Raw genomic sequence first — 22205 nt, forward strand, 5'->3', positions numbered from 1 at the left:
GTTTCCTTATAAGAGGCTCGAAAGGAGAAACTGCTTGCTTGCTTGCTTCAGCTTCTGAAGGCGTCTGCACTCTTTGGCTCATGACTCCTCCTTTGCATGGGTACCACTCCCACCTCTGCCATCCTTGTCACATCTTTTCACTCTGACCCTCCTGCCTTCCCCTTAAAGACCCTGGGGCTGCATCAGACCCACCCAGATAATCCAGGATGAGTTCCCATTTCAGAGTCCTTAACCACACCGTGTCGACAGGTCTCTTTTGCCACGTCAGGCAGCATGGCCACAGGCTTCAGAGAGTGGGATGTGGACATCTGTAGGAGGCCACCATCCTGTCTAACCCCATACAGGCTTCTGGGCTTACTCTAGGGGTGGAGCCTTGTCATCTGTATTTTTTTTAATAAAGGCAATTCTGATCATGTACCCCAGTTTGAGAATCACCATGAATGTGTATTTCGTGAAAACAAGTCAAAGAGTTCTCAAGTATTAGTTGTTTTAGGTTTGGGTGTTTTTTGAGTTTTTGCTGTGTTGGACAGGCAAAGGTCTTTTAGCCCCTTTCAAAAATCTTTCGAGTGCTATTTTTCTTTCCTGTGTATACTTGCCTTATTGTTCCCCAGACAACATTTTTGGAATAAATTTAGGAGGGGTATCTTATTTCCTCTACTTCCTTGCTACTGCAATGTCTGGTCCCTGGAGAGACTGCATATCAGCAGAGGCATCTGTAAATGCTATTTGGATTTTGTGAGGACAGGAAAAGCTGACCTGAAGCAGCTGCCTGTGGCTCCTAGCTGCTCACAGTTGGTTTAGGTTGGGTTTAAAGGATGAGTTCATGAGACTTTCCTCATCCACCTGCATCTGCCTTCTTGGGTCATATAATCTAGTCCCCTTTGAAAGCTCCTAGGGCACCTGGGCCTTTTCCCATAAGTCAAGCTGAATCTGAGCTTGAACCTCTCTCCAAATGGCTCTCAACTCTGGATGACTGTTAGAAGCCTCAGGGGAGTTTTTGTAGACCAGTGGAGAGGCTTCATCCTCGTGGATTTTAGTTTCATTGGTTTGGATGGGATCTGGGCCGGAGTATTTTCTTACCATAAACTTGAAAGGGAATGCAGAAGGTACAGGCTTTGGGACTTCCCTGGTGGTCCAGTGTTTAGGTTGCTGCCAGTGCTGGGGACATGGGCTCAATCCCTCGTCCAAGAAGTAAGATCCCACGTACTGGCCAAAAAAAAAAAAAGCCAGGTACAGGCCACCTTAGGATCATATAGGAACCATCTTTTGGGAGACTAGAAATCACCTTCAGTTGACACTAATTTTGACTGAATTTGTGAGGTGGCTGAAGATGGCAGAAGTATAAGCTGTGACTTCAAAGCTTTAGGGAGCTCAGTGTGGGAGAAAGAGGATGGATGACTCCTGAGAGTAAATGAAGTGTTAGTTGCTCAGTCGTGTCCAACTCTGCAACCCCATGGGCTGTAGTCCGCCAGGCTCCTCTGTCCATGGGATTTCCCAGGCAAGAATACTGGAGTGGGTTGCCATTTCCCTCTCCAAGGGATCTTCCTGACCCAGGGACTGAGCCCAGGTCTCCTACATTGCAGGTAGATTCTTTACCATCTGAACCACCAGGGAAGACCCAAGAGTAAACCCAGCCCCGTGAAATCAGGTGTGGCGACCTGCCGGTAGAGGGCAGCCAAGGAATGCCACGGTCTCAGCCATCTGTGCCTGGGTCTCTCACACCCAGAGGCTGTGGGCCTGGTGCCTTCTCTGTGCCTCTGGCTTCTGGGTTAATTGCCAAACTGCCAGGCAGTCTTTTCAGCCGTCGCTCCTGGTGACTGATGTTCTTGTCTATAGCTTATTGTTTAAGGATCCCCCCTGCTGGTTTCCCCAGATGCTAAAGGATTGCCATTTTTCTTTGAAAGACAGGGTTTCCTCTTAAATAATTATTCTCAAAGCCTCACGAATCCTCAGTTCTCTTCTCTTTACGGAAAAGAAAGACAACTTGCTCTGACAGCTGCCCCTCTTGTTCTAGAAACAATAAATATTCCAAGAGGCCGATAGAGCACTTCCTGTAGAGCTCGTGAAAAATTCTGCCTCTGAACATATTTGGGATGAAATACCTTTAATCATTTATATTAAAAGTGTACTTTGTAAATATTTTCCCAGCATGCCTTCAATTAAGGAGATTTTTGCATCTGGATTAGACAGCGGGGTTTCTGGTTAGATTGAAAACAGCCGAGAGATTTAGTGTTCAGCGCACATAATAGTGTTTGATAATTTGGGTGTTTTCATTTGAATTTCTAACATAAGGATTTTCAAAAACTTGGATGCATTCTGTCACGATGGTCTCTTGGAAATCATTGAGTACTTATCAAAAGTCATTATTTGCTAAAAATGCCAGACCTCCATTGAGTTATGTAAAACTGGAACTAATTTGGTAGACTTGGGAGTCAAAATAGGTTCAGTTTATGGGAGAGAAATTGTCAGGGTAGCAGTCACTGCCTTCCTTCCTTCCTTAAATTTGAACCAGACTGATAATATGCGGTAGTATCCTGTAGGACTATCTGTTAGACGTGGTCACGGCCACTCTAAACTTGTAAGTACTTTTCGGAAAAGAGAAGTAGGTGGAGATTGTACTTTTCCCAAGTTCCTTGGCTGAGACGGGGGTGGGGGGCGGGGGGGATGAAGGAGCCAAGAAGATGAGTAGACACTGAGTTTTGTATGAAGGTTATTTTCAGTACTTAGTAGCAACACATTCTGTCTGGGGTAAACCAGGAAAGGGGGGAGGTCTGCCTAGGGTAAACCGGGAAAGGGCAGAGGGTCATATTTTACCTTTGGTGGCAAGGATGCCACAGAATCCTGCAGAGTCACTCCGGAGGGCAGACAGCTCAGCAGAAGGGGATTCCAAAGCCCCAGGAAGATGTTGGTTGCACATTTCAGATTCCTCCAAGAGATAATCTGGTTGGTTCAGCCTGAGTCTATAGCATCTAGCCCTGGGGCCGATTAGTTCTGACTGCACCACATCTGGAGCAGCTCCTGCGGAAGGGGTACTTGTCATAAGCAAGAGCCATCCCCAGAACCTGGCTGCACGCAGGTCTCGAGTTGCTGTCTGCCTCCAAAACACTGCACCAGGGAGGAGACAGTAACACGTACAGCCAAAATTAGACTGATCGGAAAGGTTGATCACATAGTGCTTACTAAGTCAGTTTCTGGTTTTATAAAAAGATTTATAACTGTTACCTAGCTCATTGAGTACACAGGCTCTCCATGTGCAGCCCCCTCCCCACCACCCCCACCCCCACCACTTGCACTGGGGGTGTGTTAACAAATGTGATCTCTGGGTGTGCTCCCATAGATGACCTGCCCCAGCGTGTCTGGTGTTGACAGGCAGCAGAATTGTTGCCCTGAGGGGAGCCCATGGGCTGAGTTTATTTCCCTATCTAGTCCCCTTCCCCTCTCCACTCCAGCAAGGTAGTGAGAGCTCGTAACCACTCAGGCCAGATGTAGCTCCAGCATGTCTTCCTTGACATTGAGCACTTTAGAAGGCGAGGAAGTGGGATTGATGCTGCCTAACCCTTTAGCACTGCTTTTCACATTTTTTTTCCCTAAGTGCAGATCATTGATCAACCTTGGTACTTGGGATAAACTTGAAATCCAGGTGTCACCTGTGTGGGGGGAGTGAGAATGGCTGTCTTGTTCTTGGTCTGTGGCACAGAAGCTGGACCAGCCCTGTCTTTTTAAGAGCGAACTATGACTGCACGGACCTTGGTTTAATCGAGAACTCTGGCTTTTCAGATTCCGAGAAAATGGCGCAGTATTTGGAGGAGGAACGTCACATGAGAGAGGAGAACCTGAGGCTGCAGAGGAAGCTGCAGAGGGAGATGGAGAGAAGAGAGGCCCTCTGTAGACAGCTCTCCGAGAGCGAGTCCAGCTTAGAGATGGATGATGAAAGGTGCGTGTGCGTCCCACAAACCTCGTGAGAACAACAGCAACAAAAACCAGCCTCCAGCCCTGCTTCACCTCCTGTGAGATGTGGTAGGAGACGGCTGGAACGTTTATTTATTGTCATGATGAATCCTGTCACCTCAAAGTGATTGCCGAGAATGGGATAAATGACGACGATTGACCATCCTCCCTAAACACAGAAAGATGAAGAAAATGGCCTTTCCCAAATTACTGATAGGAGAGGCATGGGGCAGGTCATGTGTAGAGAGGCAGCATCGACATATGTTGTTGAATTCATCTGATCCTGCCATGTCTCTTTAGAGCATAGGTGATTGTTATTTAGTTGCTAAGTCACGTCGGACTCTTAAGAGACCCCATGGGCTGTAGCCTGCCAGGATTTTCTGTTCATGGGATTTCCCAGGCAAGGATACTGGAGTGGGTTGCCATTTCCTTCTCCAGGGAACCTTCCTGACCCAGGGGTTGAACCTGCGTCTCCTTTTGCGACTACTGAGCCACTGGGGAAGCCTTAAGAGTATGGGTGGGAGCGTCTTAGTTCACAGAAAAAATGAGCAGGCCGTGCATGGTACAGCCTGAGAAAGCCAGTGTGTCCAGGGGGTGAAAGAATCTGCCAGAGATGGGCGAAAGTTGTTGAAAGTCAGAGGTTTTGCTTTAACACACTTGGTGACTTTTCAGCCTTTTCGCAGCTACTTTTCAAAAACGAAACAAATACATTTATCTGCCCAGGCCTCAATATCAAGACCCTTCGTTGTCCCATTGAGAAATGGGTTGGAATAAGAGAGTCATCCTTTGGTTAGCTAGACAGATTTTCCTTTCCTTTCCTACCCACCCTCCTGCCCTGTACTTTGAAGAGAGGTGATTGTTAAGACAGCCACCATCCGACAGGACTGGGCAGCCAGTCTCTGACCAGGGTCTGCCAATGGCTGTGATGACTCATACTTGCTGTTGACACCAGAGCACGTTGTTTGAACACATGTGGACAGTTCTAGCAGATCAGCACTCCATTTCTCTTATTGAACAGATCCAGAGGGCTAACAGGCATTCTGATTAATTCACTGTGGGCAGTGATAGTATTATCATTTCATGAAAAATGTATGATTTTTTTATAATGAAGATCTACTTTTATCATTTAAAATATTTTAATAAAAACAGACTTAAATCTGTTTTTAAAACTATCTTCCTTGTTTGAAGAGAATAAAAATGAGTCTTTTTTTCTCAGAAGTTTATATTCTAAAACTGTCATCCGTAACTCTGAATTTCACTGTTTTTGACAATGTCTCATTCTTCCTAAAATTCTTATCCTCTGAAAACCGTTTTGACTGAAAACAGCAGCTAGAATATTAGTTAACTTACTACTTTAGCAACTACCTGAAGACATGGAGCAGAGGGTGTATTAATATACACAGCACCCTGTGCTTGATTTTTTTTTTTTAATTGAGGTATAGTTGCCTTATACTGTTGTTCATTTCTACTGTACAGCTCAGTGAACCAGCTGTTTGTATACATATATCCCCTGTTTTTGAATTTTGAACATGACGCACTCTGAGGGACAAGTTCTCTGACGACAGTGACAACACTAAGGCTACTTCAGGCTTCTGGACAAAAATCGATTTTCCCCCAGAATTGGTATTTACTGCAGAAGCTTTGCCTTTCTTTCTTTCTTTCTTTTTTTTTTTTTTTTTGATTTGTCCAGTGTGCATGGTAGCATCAGAAACAAGGTTTGACTCCCAGCCCCACTCGCCTACTTTTTTTTTTTTTTTTTTTTACTTTATTTTACTTTACAATACTGTATTGGGTTTGCCATACATCAGAGTATATAGTTGATTTACAACGTTGTGTTTGTTTCAGGTATACCGCAAGGTGATTTAGTTATACAAATCCAGATATCTGGGCTTCCTTGGTGACTCAGATGGTAAAGAATCTGCCTGCAGTGCAGGAGACCTGGGCTCAGTCCCTGGATTAGGAAGATTTCCCTGGAGAAGGGAATGGCTACTCACTCCAGTATTCTTGCCTGGAGAATTTCATGGACAGCAGAGCCTGGTGGGCTACAGTCCATGGGATTGCGGAGAGTCAGACATGACTTAGCAGCTAACACATATTCATCTATCTATTCTTTTCCGTATTCTTTTCCCATATAGGTTAATATAGAATATTGAATGCAGTTCCCTGTGCTATGCAGTGGGTCCTTGTTACCTTTCTTAGGTTGGATTATCAGGAGTCAAGTACAGCTGCCCAATAAAGACATCTGCTGTCCCTACTGGGGACAATATCACATTTGGGAGAAAGAAAATAGACACTTGAGACTTATATATGTTTAATTCCTTAAAGACCAAGAAGTGGTCTTAGTAGCCTTGCTTGCTGCAGAATTACAAGGCGTCTGGTCTAGCAGCACCATGGTGGGCTACACTAAAGAGAGCAGGGAGAATTGGTGGTGAGCAGCTCACTGACAGGTGCGTGCCAAACTTGGGAGCCTTGTTTTCTTCGCGTTCACTAAACCGGCCTAGAAATAACTGTTCAAGTTCCTCATGTGAGCTGATTAAACATCTGGGCTAAGATTGCCTCTAGGGTAGACATGTCTGCACGTGTTCCTTCCTTTGGCTGGAAAGCCTGGGAAGGATCGCTTATTAGAGAGTCTCTCAAGCAGAAATTCGCCCTCGTCAGCTCTCTGTGCTTGTTCACCGAGTGAGGTCTAATGTGATTTCTGAATCCAGGAAGAAGTCTGACGCGCACAGTGTGACCTGCTGAGGTCCTCACCCGAGTGTCTTTTATTACACCCCCCATTCAAACATGTGACTGTTAAGCAAGGCCTGCCTTGTAAACAATTGACATCCACTTGAGGGAACCACGTGCCTTTAATTTGATGACATACATCTCAGAGGGCTTGTGTGGGTTGGCCTTTCAAGGAATAATTTACATGTAGCCATTATACCATTTACATGTAGCCACTGAGCCCCACTGGTAGCTCAGACCATAAAGAATCTGCCTACAATGTGGGAGACCTGGATTTGATCCCTGGGTCGGGACGGTCCCCCTGGAGCAGGAAATGGCAACTCACTCTAGTATTCTTGCCTGGAGAATCCCATGGACAGAGGAGCCTGGCAGAAGTCACAGAGTCCAACACGACTGAGCAAGTAACACACACACACACCACACACACTTACAACGTGGTTGTGTCTCATTCTTGGGACAGGGCAGGGAATTCCTACATAACTGTTCTGTGCCTCCATCCTGAGTAAAGACATCCTGGGTTCCCTCACCTGCGCCCCTGCAGAGAGCGCTGTGCCAGGCAGCGCTGCAGCGTGGCTCTGGTACCTGTAGTATACACGTGTCCTCGCTACAATGGTACCTTTTGAACATTCAGTTCTACCTCACGATGCGAGCGGCTGACATTTTCTCAGGGGAGCGTTCTGAGGAACTGCTGGGAGGCAGGCAGCGCTAACCATGTCATCCTGCCTCTTAGGTATTTTAACGAGATGTCTGCACAAGGATTAAGACCTCGCACTGTGTCCAGCCCGATCCCTTACACACCTTCTCCCAGTTCAAGCCGGCCAATATCACCTGGTGAGTATGTGTTCTCGGCTGCCTCTGCGACTCATTTCTGCTGTATTTATTAGGTACCCCTGAATACGTTCCCTCCCAGCATATAAAAGTTGTAAACAGAGAGGGGTCATGTGTTGTCCAGAAACATAAAAAAAAGATCAATACCATCACAACAGTCTTTGCTTCAAATTTTTAAGCACAAATATTGTAATGCCAGCTGGTGGTTTTCTTCAGTTTTTCTGGAACCAAAAAATGTAATTTAACTCTAAAAAACCTTTGTGAAAAGACTATCTTTGACTATGATTTTAGGTGCCAATGAATTGACAAGAACCTTGGGTAGATTTTTCTGAGATGCATCAAAGCTTATTATGGGTTCTCGCGTTATATTCTGTATTCACCATCTCCTTTTTATCCTCAGAATAATTAGTGCAGATGTTGTATTAAAATTGAGGGAGCAGTGATGCGGAGGTTCCATAGCTACTGGTCAGATGGCCAGAAGTGCCGAGGCAGGGCATGTCTTATTTCCAAGGCCTGTGTCCTTCCGAGCACAGGCTGCCTCCTGCTATTTGCAGTGATGGTGAGTGGGCCTCAGCCCTGGGACACAGACTGGGCAAGAAGGAACTGGCTTTGCTTCTGTCTCTGGCTTTGCTCCTCAGAAGCCTTCCCCTCAAAGGCAGGCTTGTTTTCATCTGACCCCAAAAAACTCTCTCCCCGGGGTCCCTGGCTCCATACCCGCACCGCATGGGATTCTCGGGCCAGGAGGGCAAATTAATGATCCAGCAGGGAAGAAAGAGGAAGGCAGGGAGGGAGGGCAGTGAGTGGAGGGAGGAAGGAAAAGGTAGCCGGCCAAGGGCTTGTGTCTTGTGACTGAAGCATCCAGGCTGCCCTTCTTGTGCTCGCTCGTAAACAGGTTTTCAGCAGAGTTGGGAGAAAAGTGTGGGGGGTGGGGGAAGGGAGCTGGAGGGACAGTCTCATAGCAGAATAAAGTGAGGTGATGGCTTAAAAGGGTGGCAACAATAAAGGTTTTGTGGTCTGGGACAGTGAAACAGCTTCACGTTAGGGTGTCATCTCATTTTGTCTGTTGTAATAATGGGACACCAAGGATGGACGCCCTTCAGGTTGACAGAGGGGAAGTGCTGCAGCCAGGCAGGTGGCTGAGGATAGCAGGAGGCAGAAATGGCTTGGTTTTGTGAGTTTAGGATCCAGCCCAGCACTGTGCTGCTATGACTCTTTGTAAGAGGGGTCACACTTCTTGGCTTTTGTTGGTCTGTCTGTTTTTGCCCAAGCCGTGTGGCATGCAGAATCTTAGTTCCCTGACTAGGGATCGAACTCATGCCGCCTGCAGTGGGAGTGCAGAGTCTTAACCACTGGCCCACCAAGGACATCTCTAGAAGGGTCATTTTTTAAAAGCCCAACACAAAGTGTGGCAGCTTTTGTCCACTTGGGGCCGGCACACTCTCAGGCATCTGACAGAGTGAAGAGGGGCTGTTTGCAAATCAAAAGGACTTTCTGTTGTGGATCTTCAGCACAATCATCACTTGTTCTTGCCCCAAAGGATGTTCCTGAGTCTGTTTCTCCTGCTCTGCAGTGGCCTTGAGATCTCTCCAGAAGCTTCTCTCCTAAGCTGCCTCTCAGGTTTCCCCAAAGAGCACGTGGGTTTCACTACCAGGAGGATAAAGGTCTTCTTTGCTTTCTGATTTATTGATGGGGAAGAAAGTCGTGAGTTAGGAAGAAGCAAGCAAGAGGAAGGCTTTTATAGCTCATACTGGTGCTGATTCATGTTAAGTATAATTTAGTGTTCTCTTTGATTTATTTAAACCTAAATGCATGTGATTTCTAATTCATTAAATGTAGTATTGTGGTCACTGAAGAAGCCAAAAACAAAAGTGAGACCTTGGTTGGGAATATTAACTTCTATGGTAACAAATACTCTGGAGGAAGATTTATTGCATGCACAGAATTTTGGCTTTTGCTGTCCCTGTTGCTATAACGTGGGGCTTCCTTGTACAGACAAAGCTAGTTGGTTGTCCATTAATACTACATCATAGTAAGTAACAACTAGATTTTTTTCTTTTTAAATTTCAGTCGGCTTTTGTGAGAACAGTTGTACGATCTTTGAAATTCTAGAATATCATCAAAGTAGATTATAAACTCCTCTTGGCAGTGGAATTACTCTTGGTCTCTCTAGTCCATTGCATGCATAATATATGAGCAACATCTGAATTTTCAAGTTTTCTTTTCACTTTATTTTTTATTGAAAGAATTTGTGGTTCTCAATAGTATGAATATCTAATCACTTCTTTAGTGGAACTATGCTGTTTGTATAGTTTTCATTTCCATTTTAAGTATTTTGGCTCTTCTTCCCTTACCGTTTCTGGTTAACATTGGCAGTCTTGTATTTTCATTAACTTGTTGGAATATTTTGAGGGCTATCTCACAACTTGATAGAACTTACGAAAAATTCTTGCTTATATGTGGACTTGTACATGTCGATTATATAGAGTATTATTTTTTTTAGCAATTTTTTTTGAAGTTCACTATTTTATATAGCCTAAGAAAAGGCCATTCCCAATTAGCATGTTTTCAAGGGCCTACATCAGGCATGGGGAATAATGAAGTTTTTAAAAGGATCTATACTGCAGTAGCAACAAGCATAGCTGCTGCCCCTATCTTGGTTTCTAATTCCATTCTCCAGTTAAAAGAACTGAGGCTCTTTGGAGAAATGTATGTTTCTGGGGCCTGGGGCAGGGAATATATGAGATGAATGTGGACATTCCGGTAATGCCAACATAGTAAGGAGAAGCGCAAAAAACACAGAGATAAGGATAATTCCTAGAGACACAGGAGCTAGCTGAAAGGGCTCCCAAAGGCCAAAGCTGGACATTTGAATGATAAATGGTGTAATAGTAGATTGTAACCCAAACAGAAAACAAACATCCATCAGTTCACACTGATCTGAATAAATGACTAAGGAAATAAACAGGGAGAAGAGATAAATCTCTCATTACAGAGGAATTCCAAATAATTGATGTAGATAGTCTGTCCTCATGGAAATGGAACTAGCTCCCTGATCTCTAAATGTGGACCGCAGATGAGGACTTGCAGAGAATACGGTGTGAGAAGGAAGGGGAAAGAGTACCTTTATAGTGGAGAAACTTCAAAGGTGCTGCCTCAGCCAAGAGATCAAGGTCAACATTGACAGTGGTCAGTCATGTTGGTAGTATGTCCCCTTGATATGAGGGCTTCCCATCTGGCACTAGTGGTAAAGAACCCGCCTGCCAATGCTGGAGACATAAGAGATGCAGGTTCAGTCCTTGGATCAGGAAGATCCCCTGGAGGAGGGCATGGCAACCTATTCCAGTATTCTTGCCTGGAGAATCCCATGGACAAAGGAGCCTGATGGGCTACAGGGTCTCTGCCCATAGGGTCGCAGAGAATCAGACATGACTGAAGCAACTTAACACACACACACACACCCTTGATACGATGTGATGAGAAGAGCCCTTTACCTCTGCAGTCTTCCTCCCCAAAGCCCATCACCCCACGTGGAAAGTGTCAGACAGTAGAGGGACACTCTGTCTGTAAAATACCTGATCAGTACACCTTAAAACTGACGGGGTCATAAACAAACAAGGAAGTTTGAGGAACTATCTCAGCCAAGAGGTGCCTAATAAGACATGACAACTATGCATAGAACATGCTATCCTAAACGGATTCCTGAAACAGAAGAGGACAATAGGGAAAACCTCAGGAAATCCAGATAATGTATGAACCTGAGTTGGTAGTAACGTATCAACATTGGCTTATTAGTTGTGATAAAAGTACAACAGCGGCATAAAAAGTTAATAATAGGGAATCTGTTGGAATTCCCCAGCAATCCAGTGGTTAAGACTGCACGCTTTCAATTCCAAGGTCATGGGTTCAGTCCCTGGTTGAGGAACTGCCGCTGCAGCTAAGTCGCTTCAGGCATGTCCGACTCTGTGCGACCCCAGAGACGGCAGCCCACCAGGCTCCCCCGTCCCTGGGATTCTCCAGGCAAGAACACTGGAGTGGGTTGCCATTTCCTTCTCCAATGCATGAAAGTGAAAAGTGAAAGTGAAGTTGCTCAGTGGTGTCCGACTCTTAGCGACCCCATGGACTGCAGCCTACCAGGCTCCTCCATCCATGGGATTTTCCAGGCAAGAGTACTGGAGTGGGGAGCTAAGATCCTACAAAGCGTGTGGTGTGATTAAATAATGATAATACGGAATCTGAGTGTGTGAAGTACAGGAACTCTCTATACTTATTTTTGCTACTTTTCTGTAAACCAAAAACTATTCTAAAATAAAAACTCTATTTTAAAGCTACTAAAATAGATAAGATCACCTAGTCATGGAAGGTACAGGGAGAAGAGAAAAGCCCTTCTGTCTGATCCAGAAGTGACTGTAATATTTAGAGGTCATGTACAGGAGGAAACCTGGCAAAGGAGATTGGGAAGTTGCTCCCAGGGAAGGGGAAGGAAAAGCAGTATCTGGTATCACTGAGGCGAAGACAAAGCCTTTCAGCAAGAAGGGAGTGGGGGGTCAGCTCTGTCCCTCATTGCCCCAAGGTCAATTGCAATAAAGAGCGGAGAGTAGCAATGCAGCTGGCAGCACAGAAACGCTGCCTACCTTGGCAAGAGCAGCCCTGATGGACTGATAAGGGCAGAGCCAGATCAGGGAGAGCTAAAGAAGAAATCATATCTCTAGTGCGTGAATGTTCACAGAGACAGTGTTTTCATGAATGACTTGTAGAACTAAAATAATCTCCAAAGGGACAGGATCTTCAAACTTCTGCCTTTTGTTTGGTTGTATGGTGGCTGCTTTTGTATTTTTTTTCCCTCTCAGTTCAGTTCAGTCGCTCAGTTGTGTCCGACTCTTTGCGACCCCATGAATTGCAGCACGCCAGGCCTCCCTGTCCATCACCAACTCCTGGAGTTCACTCAGACTCACGTGCATCGAGTCGGCGATGCCATCCAGCCATATCATCCTCTGTTGTCCCCTTCTCCTCCTGCCCCCAAACCCTCCCAGGATCAGGGTCTTTTGCAATGAGTCAACTCTTCGCATGAGGTGGCCAAAGTATTGGAGTTTCAGCCTCAGCATCAGTCCTTCCAATGAACACCCAGGACTGGTCTCCTTTAGGATGGACTGGTTGGATCTCCTTGCAGTCCAAGGGACTCTCAAGAGTAAAACACCACAGTTCAAAAGCATGAATTCTTCGGCTCTCAGCTTTCTTCACAGTCCAACTCTCATATCTATCACATCTTTTTTCCTTTAGCAGAGATGTATTAGAGGGAATTTAGGGGCAGTCAGAAGAAGCAGAAATATAAAACCGTCCAGAATCCTTGTATCCAAAGTGTTAATAGTTTAGTGTTTTCAAGTGTCTTCTCTCCCCATGTCTCCCTCCCCCATGTCTTGCAACTTCCCTTTCGGTAGTTGATTTTCTGTTGGTTATATACATTGGTATCTTCATTTTGCTTAGTGGTATTTTGTCATGAATTGCTTTTAATGAATCTTTTTTGTTTAATTCACAATCTTGAGCTAGTGGACAATGAAATAAATCTTAAAATTTTTACTCTAGGCAATGCATTTCTGTAGTAGAGCAAGAGCAATTTATTCCAACAATAACTTCATAAGGCCACAGTATTCTGTTTAGGAGGCATTTTCGATTTAGGTTTCTGGGGGGATCTTTATCCTTTATTATATTCCTGGGCCTGAGCATCAGATGTATGATGATTATAACTTAGGAGAAAAAGAAAATTTGTAAGACATGGTCTCTGGCCTCTAATGCTTATGATCAACAACAGGGCCTAAGGAAACATAAGAAATAAGATACTATTAATGCAAAGCCAAATATAATGAGTTTTATGTATTTTATATCCCCTAAAATGTTAAGTTGTGGTGCATCCATAGTCAGTGACATATTACCCAGCACTAAAAAGGAATTAACTTGATATACACAGTAACTTGGAAGGATCACAGGGGCATTGTGATGAATGAAAAACTAATCTCAAAGGATTGTATACTGTATAATTTCATATCTATTAATATAGCATGCTCAAAGTGAGAAAATTACAGTGATAGAAAACAGATCAGTCCTTGCCAGGGGTTAGGATTAGAGAGAAGGCATAACAATTAAAGGGACAACACAAAGAAGTTTGCTGTGGTTTTGTAATGATTCTGTATGCTGATTGTGGTGATAATTACTTGGATCAGCACAAGTGATAAAATTACACCTTTACGTGTACACACACACACACATGCAATGAGTTTGTATCGTAGTCACTTGTTTTGGGCCAATGTCAATTTTCTGTTTTTGACAATGTACTGCGGTTATGTAAGACATCATTGGGGGAAGCTGGGTGAAGGGTAGACAGAGATCCTGTAGTATTTTTGCAACTTCTTATGAATCATAAACTATTTCTAAATAAAAATTTATGATAAAATTAGAAGGTATAATTAAAAAAAAACTAATTTCAAGAGAATTTCAAAGGAGAGAGAGCTACCAGCTTAGAGAGCTTTTGAGATGAGCCTTGAAGGAGAGGTGGTGGTTGTTCAGTTGTTAAGCTGTGTTCGACTCTTTGTGACCCTGTGGACTGCAGCCCAGGCTTCCCTATCCTTCACTATGTCCAAGAGTTTGCTCAAATTTATGTCCATTGAGTCGGTGATGCCCTCTAACCATCTTGTTCTCTGTCATCCCCTTCTCCTGCCTTCAATCTTTTCCAGCATCAGGGTTTTTCCAATGAGTCGGCTCTTTACAGCAGGTGGCCAAAGTATTGGAGCTTCAGCTTCAGCATCTGTCCTTCCAATGAATATTCAGGGTTGATTTCCTTTAGGATTGACTAGTTTGAACTCCTTGCTGTCCCAGGGATTCTCAAGAGCCTTCTCCAGCACCACAATTTGAAAACATCAATTTGGGAAGTGGTTAAATATTCATTTCTTTGGGGAGGAACATTGGGATATATAGAGCTTTTTGTTTTCTTCATTTAATATCCTGAAGTTGCCAAGTTTTCAGTGGTGGCTTTTTGTTTGCCTTTGTGGCTACAACAAACACTGTGGTTTGGTTTTGTTATTATTGGTGTGTCTTTTGACACCTTCCCTTTTCTTGCATCTGGTCTTTACCCCTTCGCTCTATTTTTTCCCCTTTACTCTTATTTCTTCTGTCTTCCACTTTTGTAAAGTCTCAGTTGTACTCCTCTCAAGCCTTGAATTTTTTTTTTTTTTTTTTTAGTGGAGATAAGAACACTTAACATGAGATCTACCCTCTTAACACCTTTTTAACTGTTCTGTACAGTATTGTTAAATAGGTACAATGTTGTGCAGCATATCTCTGTAACTTATTCTTCTTATAAAATTGAAACATTGTTCCCATCAAATAATAGTTCCCCCATTTCCTCTACCCCCACCCCCTGTCAACCACTGTCCTGCTCTCTGCTTCTGTGAGTTTGACCTAGATCCTTTGTGTATGTGTTGTCGTGCAGTATCCATCCTTCTGTGACTGGTTTATATTCATTAACATAATGTCCTCCAGGTTCATCATGTTCTTAAAAAAAAAAAAAAAAAAAAAAACCAGACTTTTTTCTTTTTAAAGGCTGAATAATATTCCGTTGCATGTTTATATCGTTTTCTCTGTCCACTCGTCTGTTGATGAACTTCTGGGTTGTTTCTGTGTCTTGGCTACTGTGAATAGTGTTGCTATGAACCTGTGGGTGCAAATTTCTTTTCAAGATCCTGTTTTCAATTCTTTTGGATAAACACCCTGAAGTGGGATTGCTGGATCACTTACGGTAGTTCTATTTTTAATTTTTTAAGAAGCTCCGTAATGCTTTCTGTAGCATTCGCACCAGTTTACATTCTCATCAGCAGTGCACGGGGTTCACTTTTCTCCACCTCCTTGCCAACCTTTAGAAATGTTTATTTTTATTTTTTTTAATAGCTGTGCTAACAGATGTCAGATCATCTCCTGTTGTGGTTTTGATTTGCTTTTCACTGATGATTAATGATGTTGAGCCTCTTTTCATGTATCTTATTGGCCATCTGTTTGCCTTCTTTGGAAAAGTGTCTGCTGAGGTTCTCTGCCCATTTTTTATCAGGTTATTTGTTTATTTGCTTTTGCATTGGATGAGCTCCTTACATATTTTGGATATTGTTCCATATTATTCCCTTATCTGATACATGATTTATAAATATTTTCTCCCATTCCATAGGTTACCTTCGTGTCGATTATTTCCTTCGCTGAGCAGAAGCTTTTTAGTATACTGTAGTCCCATTTGGCTATCTGTGCTTTTGTGGCTGTGTTTTTTGTGTCATATCTAAGAAATCATTGCCAAGACCAAGTTATAAAGCTTTCCCCTATGTTTCCTTATAGGAGTTTTATGGTTTCAGGTTTTATGTGTAAGTCTTTAATTCATTTTGAGTTGATTTGTGTGTGTGGTGTAAGTTAGGGCTCCAGTTTCATTCTGTTTGCATGTGAATGTCAAGTTTTCCCAGCACCGTTTGTTGAAGAGACCACCCTTTTACCATCGCATTTTCCTGGCACCTTCATTGAAATCATCTGACCATTTATGTGTGGACTTACATCTGGACTGTGTAGTCTGTTCTAGGGCTTGACTTTCACATCCTTTGTTATCCATCCATCAGGCCATTTGGTGAGCCCATCACTCCTCTTATCCGTTTGCATTTTTGTGGATGAATAAGAACTTCCACTTTTTTTTTTTTTTTTGGCCTCAAGGCATGTGGGATCTTAGTTCCCTAACCAGGGATCGACCTGTGCCCCCTGCATGGGCAGCATGGAGTCTTGACCATTAGACCACCAGGGAGGTTCCAGAACTTCCCTATTTTTAAGCCTCCTAGATGCTTAAGACACCAGAGAGTTGAGTCCAAAGTAATACTCACAAGTTGTTGTTATATTTCAGGTCTCTCATATGCAAGCCACACAGTTGGTTTCACACCACCAACTTCACTGACTCGAGCCGGAATGTCTTATTACAATTCCCCAGGTCTTCATGTGCAGCATATGGGGGCATCCCATGGCATCACAGTAAGTATCCATGCAGGAAGCGGCACTTTATGCCTGATGGTGGTAGCGACTGGCACAGCGACATGGGAGCTGGTATTGACGCCCTTGGAACTTTACCTTTCATATTCCTTCAGTTCATCTTAAACGTCTAGATATCTCCCAACAATTCGATGCCGCACTGTGGTGTTGAAATTAAAATCCTTCTCAGGAGGCAAAAACCTGACCTTCACTTTCTTTGAAAAATTGCCCTTCATGAAATGTAGTTTGAACTCTGGCCAATGCCGTGATTGAACTCTAGCCAGCTCCTTGCCATAGTGAATTATTGTTGGCTGCCATCACATCTAAAAGTATTTATTGTCTGCATCTTCACAGTTTGCTGACCCTCAATATTCTTCCTGAAATTAGATTCATTTCTAGTTTCATCCAGAATTTTCTTTCCTGAAATTAGAAGGAAGCTTATGTGTATCTGGTTCAGACTCTACTCAGCGGAGTATTTTCTTTAGAACTGGCTATGTAGTTGAATAAGAGGCTTGTTGGAAATGTCACTAATAGAGGTTTGAGAACAGGGTAGAATAGAGGGTGTTCCCAGTGAGGGAATCTTGAAAAGAAGAGCCCTATTCTACAAAAAAAAAAAAAAGAGTTTGTAAGATATTTCTGAAGCTGTTTTGCTGGTTTGATGAGCTTTACATAAAAGCAGGCATTTTTGGTTGAGCCATAGCTTTCAGGATATCGAAAACTTGTTTGAGGGATGGAAGGAACTGGAGGCACACAACAGAGAGAAAACATTTCAGGGGAGGATGTGGCAGCTGTTTTTTCATTTTTGGACAGTCTCATTGAGGGCCCCAAGTCCCGTCATTTGGTCAGTGCACATTTCATAGTGATTTTGTGTAGCCTTTTCCTAGGCGTCAATGCACACTCTAGTTTGTTGAAGTTTTCATGACGAGTTTGAGAACCACTGGGGAAGGACAAGGACGCGGCCGGTGTTTCGTCTCCATGGGTCGGTCCGCTTCTGGGCAGCCTTAGCCCCGAGTCAGGCTGGGTTAGGGGTGAGCCTGTATGCCTGGTCTGACCTGCTGTTCCTGTCCTCTCTACAGAGGCCTTCACCGCGGAGAAGCAACAGTCCTGACAAATTCAAACGGCCCACGCCGCCTCCGTCTCCCAACACACAGACCCCCGTCCAGCCACCGCCACCTCCACCTCCGCCACCCATGCAGCCCGCGGTCCCCTCGGCAGCCACCTCGCAGCCTGCCCCCTCGCCACATTCGGTGCACCCTTCCTCCCAGCCTTAACGCATGTGCTTAGTCCAGACCCCACGGGGGGACTCGCTCATACAGTGGAGCCGTCGACTCGACGCCAAAGGCTTCCTTCCCTGGCATATTCGGATCTGACTTACTTGCACTGAGGTTATCTAGGCTTCACTATTCATTGTGTTGTAAGTGTGTGTCGGAAACGCAGCCAGTGTTGTGGGTCTACAACACTAAACAGACGACTTTTTTCCATCGGTGTTCTACTTGAATCCACATGTGCGTCCGTTCCCTGGCTGGGACCTCGGCTTTTCGACTCTTTGGTAGTTAAGCAGCAGTGTGCAATTTTTCGCTTGGCCCCCAGAGCTTCATTTTCCTGGCTTTTAGGTTTGTAAAATAAAAAGGGATCTCTTTTTTATATTTTTTTCCATGAATTTGCAGAAAATTACTGAGCTGTTATGACTACCCCCCACCCCTCATTATAATGGTGTTTACCAAGCATACCAATAATTCCGCACTACAGTTCAGACCTTTGAAAATCTAGCTCTCAGTATAGACCAGAAAGTTAGCTGGATCAGTGCCCAAGATCATGTTTAATAGAACTTTCTGACAGATACACTTTGTATGGGGTATGTTCAGTATATCTCAACACCCACAACTCTTGTAAAAGAGGTCACCTAAAGTATTGGCTCACATGGCTGTATCTTTTCCATATACATGGGATGGATAATTATTGTATATCTAGGTGTGATTCTGTCTTTACCCTTGATGTTAACCTACCCACACTAGCCCCCTCTCCTGTGAGTTGCTAACTACCCACCGGTGGTTGCGATGGCTGATAAGAACGTGCTGTGTGATTTCTGCTGCCAAAGGCAGTGTGATTGTAATAAAAACAGCTATTTTCCCTTTCCATTCTTTACTTGTGTTCCCCTAAAATAGAGTTCGAACAGATATTTTAAAGGTGCAAAAGTACTATTAGAAAATACTGTTTGAAATGAACATTATAGGAATACTTTGGCGTAATGGCCACAAAATACTTTATCTCTTAGCAGGAAAGAGCTAGAGAGGCAAGTAGCACATTAGCCTTGAGGACTGCTTATTTTGCCCAGTAAAAACAAGTGCAGTGTTCAAAGAAGTATATCCTGAATGCGTTATTTTCATTCATTCAGCACAAATTGTTTGGTTTCACTTTAAAGTGGAACACTGAGTCACTCTTTGGAACACCTTTATTTTGGCTTTTCAGCAGTTACTGTTTTGTACTTTGGTAGTAAAGTGATTTTTACCACCTGTGTTTGCATATTTATATATGCTGTGGATGGAAATAACTTACTAGAGAATGTATATTTTATGATGAGAATGTGTATCTGTTGGATATAATCAGAGAACTGAAAAATAATTTATCCATAATTTTTAAGAGTCCATGTTTTGTGACTACCACCTCTCATAGCTAGCTCTTTACTGAACACACTCCTAAGTATAAGGAACCATAACATTGTAGATACTTAATATTGTACAGTAGAGAAACCTCCATTTTTGCCTTCAAATGCATATTTAAGAGTTACAGAATGAGAAAAACTCTTGTTGGCTAATAGTGTTTGACTAGCATCTTAAGAACTTGAGAGTAAAAGCAACAATAGGATTTTTTTTTCCAGCTCTTTCAGTTTCCACCCCCAAACTGAGAGCATTGCTCCTCAATTGTTTGAAAGAAATCATAAGTCTATATAAATTTTATTTATAATGTGTAATATACATAATCATAGTACAGTTCTCAAATATAGGGAAGAAGTTTGGCATTTGATTATTGAGGCTTGAGGTTTTTAATTCAATCAGATGGGGTCCTGTCTAACCTGGGTATTTCACCAATGGCTCACTGTCCCTCCTGGCACCTGGCCATTTTGAGGAATTCTGAGAGCAGGCAAACAGGTATTGGCTACATGGTACAGTTCTCAGTTTTTCTTAGAGGATAAATATGGTCTATGTTTACAAGAATTTTCTACAAGACTGTAGGTTTCAGTGCTGTTGGATAGAGGGTCTTACGCTCAAACAAGAAGAGTCTAAAATGTAATGATCTTCCCTCTGCTTGCTAGCAATTTAGTGATCTCCCGAAAGCACAAAAGTTAAAACATTGTCCTATGGTGACTGAGGAGCAAACAGTTCTGATAAATGCCTTCTAAGACAGGTCCTTAACATTCAGATTTCTACAGGAAGGTGACGCCAGTTTCCCTAGACTAGTCATTTCATTGCAAAATAATACACAGCTCCTTCAAATAGCACTTTTTCACTATAAATCTGTTGCCTCTCCCAGTGGACATTCTGGATTGATAGAACAAACACTACTCTTGTGAACTGATGCCATTTCGGGTCCTGTTTGAGTATTTTGTAACCCTGTGGGGAGCCTGTCACACTTAGGCAGTACCTGCTAGGGCAGCCCCCAAGGACCCCAAAGATTTCCACCTCAAGCGCACAGAGGCAAAAGCCCCCTCGTCCACAGGAAGCTGACATAGCTGGAGCATGTCTTTTGGGGGCTGAATGCAGTTTCTGCTTTTCCTGTTGCCTACCCGCAACCCAGGACTGACTCCCACAGGCCTTGGAAGGCAGGTGGGAGGCACAGCAGGTTCAATAGCTTCGTTTTCCTGTCTCACTGACAGAGACCCTTGGCTATCACTGTGCTGCTAATAGAATAAGTACTTGTCGCCAGATGACCATGCCTTTTATACAAAACCAAATTACTTTCCCTAACACCTGATGCCTCTCTGGGCTCTGAACTGCTCTCTGTCATTCAGCATGCTGGCATTCTAGACAGACTTCTAGTGATGTGGCAGATGGTGGAAGTATTTAAGGTTTGATTTAACTCACTCCTTTGTTCATTGAAAGGAGTTTGAAATTTCGAGCTCCTGAGAGCCTGACCACAACCATGGAATGAATGTGTGACCAGAATGTGGGTTTGACACCAAGTGCTGCTGCTGCCCCTTTGTAATTGGCTTCTCACTGATTTGACCAGAAATAATGGATAATGTGAATTTTTGTTAACTGTTCAATTGTAGAAAGATAGAATATGTTATCGCCCTTTGTTAGGTAGACATGAACTTTTCCTGCACGAAGCCTTGCTTGTAGAGGATGCCCTTACAATAAGGCAAGAAAAAGCATAGTAACTTGTGCTTGGAGAGCTCACTATTTTTATCTTATCGATACAGAAGAAATAATTTCTGCATAACTTGATTCTTCTATCTAGTACTTGTATTATAGGTAACCAACACTGATAACTTTGTAGTGATGACTACCAAAGAAACGCATAGTAAAACAACCTTTTATTTCCAAATTACTAAAGAGCCAGCCATTGACGCTGCTACGTGAGTTCCATGCTCAAGAGCCATTGTAAGAGATTAAGGGGTTTTTAGGTTTTGGGGTTTTGTTTTGGTTTTGCTTTTTTGTTGTTAGGGTTGTTTTTGTTTTTTTGTTTTTTTTTAGTTTCTTTCATTTTTCTTTCTCTCTCTCTCTTTTTTTCTTTTTTGGATAAAACACACACAGCTGTTAGTATAAAATTATAGGGAGCATGTTCCAGAGTGCTCAGCAGTTGTGGTTAACTGCCAAGCCCTGGTTGCCTCTCGCTGGGCAACGGAAGGAATCTTCTGTTCATGATAGTGTGGGTGATGTGTGTGTGCAAGCGTGTGTGTGTGCATTCATGCCTTAACCGGGGTTACTGCTCTACTTTAGTTCTTGACCTAGTCTGCACTGTCATCTAGGTTGTATTGTACATCTCGATCTGAACTTCATCCTGGCAAAAACAAAGTTGCAGGCACAACAGCTTGAGAATGCATTCCTCCAGCAGAGTGTTGGAGCAGGTTGGCCCTGAGCCTTCTTTGGACTTTATTTGGAGCTAGGCATGGAAAGCAAAAGTGGACTGTCCCAAGGAAAGACGTCAACAAGGAAGAGGAGAGAGCCAAGCGCTAGCATGACTTTGGCCTCTGCGTATCTGTGCACACTGTATGTCGTTCATAATAGCTTGTCTACAACTTGACTAGGTTGGAGTTCTGCTAATAGTGGCAATCTTGACATTTCTTGGTCAGAATTTAGAGAGATGTAAGACTTCCAATTAATGTCTTATTTACTTCTTTATGTTGATTAGCCTTTGATACATGTGCTGAATCAGAACCTAAATAAAGATAATTTTTTAAAATGAACCTCTTGAGCCTTATACTCTATCTCTTTCTTTCTGGTCTTTGAGTCAGAAAATGAATATTGTTTCCCTGTGGCTTCTGATAGACATTCGTCCTGGATTCTGAATACTGAAGGCTGCCTTAGAGAGTGAGCTTAAGAAGAGGAAACAAAAGAGACTGGTACTGCTCTGTTTCTTAATCAGGATGCTGGTTATCTGGATGTACTGAGGTTTTGAAACTACATTGAACTGTGAGTTTATGATTTGTACCATATATATATGTG

General features: G+C 43.3%; 1 protein-coding gene across 1 annotated transcript in view; it reads left to right on the forward strand.

Annotated features, from left to right (window-relative positions):
• LOC120860439 (coiled-coil domain-containing protein 6) overlaps positions 1 to 21946 on the forward strand; it is a gene marked incomplete at its 5' end in the record, with an annotated part of 58971 nt that extends 37025 nt beyond the window's left edge. The window contains 4 exons of the mRNA XM_040236239.1: positions 3778 to 3934; positions 7406 to 7506; positions 16418 to 16542; positions 17616 to 21946. Of these exons, the coding sequence (XP_040092173.1) occupies positions 3778 to 3934; positions 7406 to 7506; positions 16418 to 16542; positions 17616 to 17810 (578 nt within the window). The remainder of the gene's footprint in view (positions 1 to 3777; positions 3935 to 7405; positions 7507 to 16417; positions 16543 to 17615) is intronic.
• Between the last annotated feature and the right edge of the window lie 259 nt (positions 21947 to 22205).

Source organism: Oryx dammah, unplaced genomic scaffold, assembly GCF_014754425.2.
Source record: "Oryx dammah isolate SB20612 unplaced genomic scaffold, SCBI_Odam_1.1 HiC_scaffold_11077, whole genome shotgun sequence".
NCBI lineage: Eukaryota > Metazoa > Chordata > Mammalia > Artiodactyla > Bovidae > Oryx > Oryx dammah.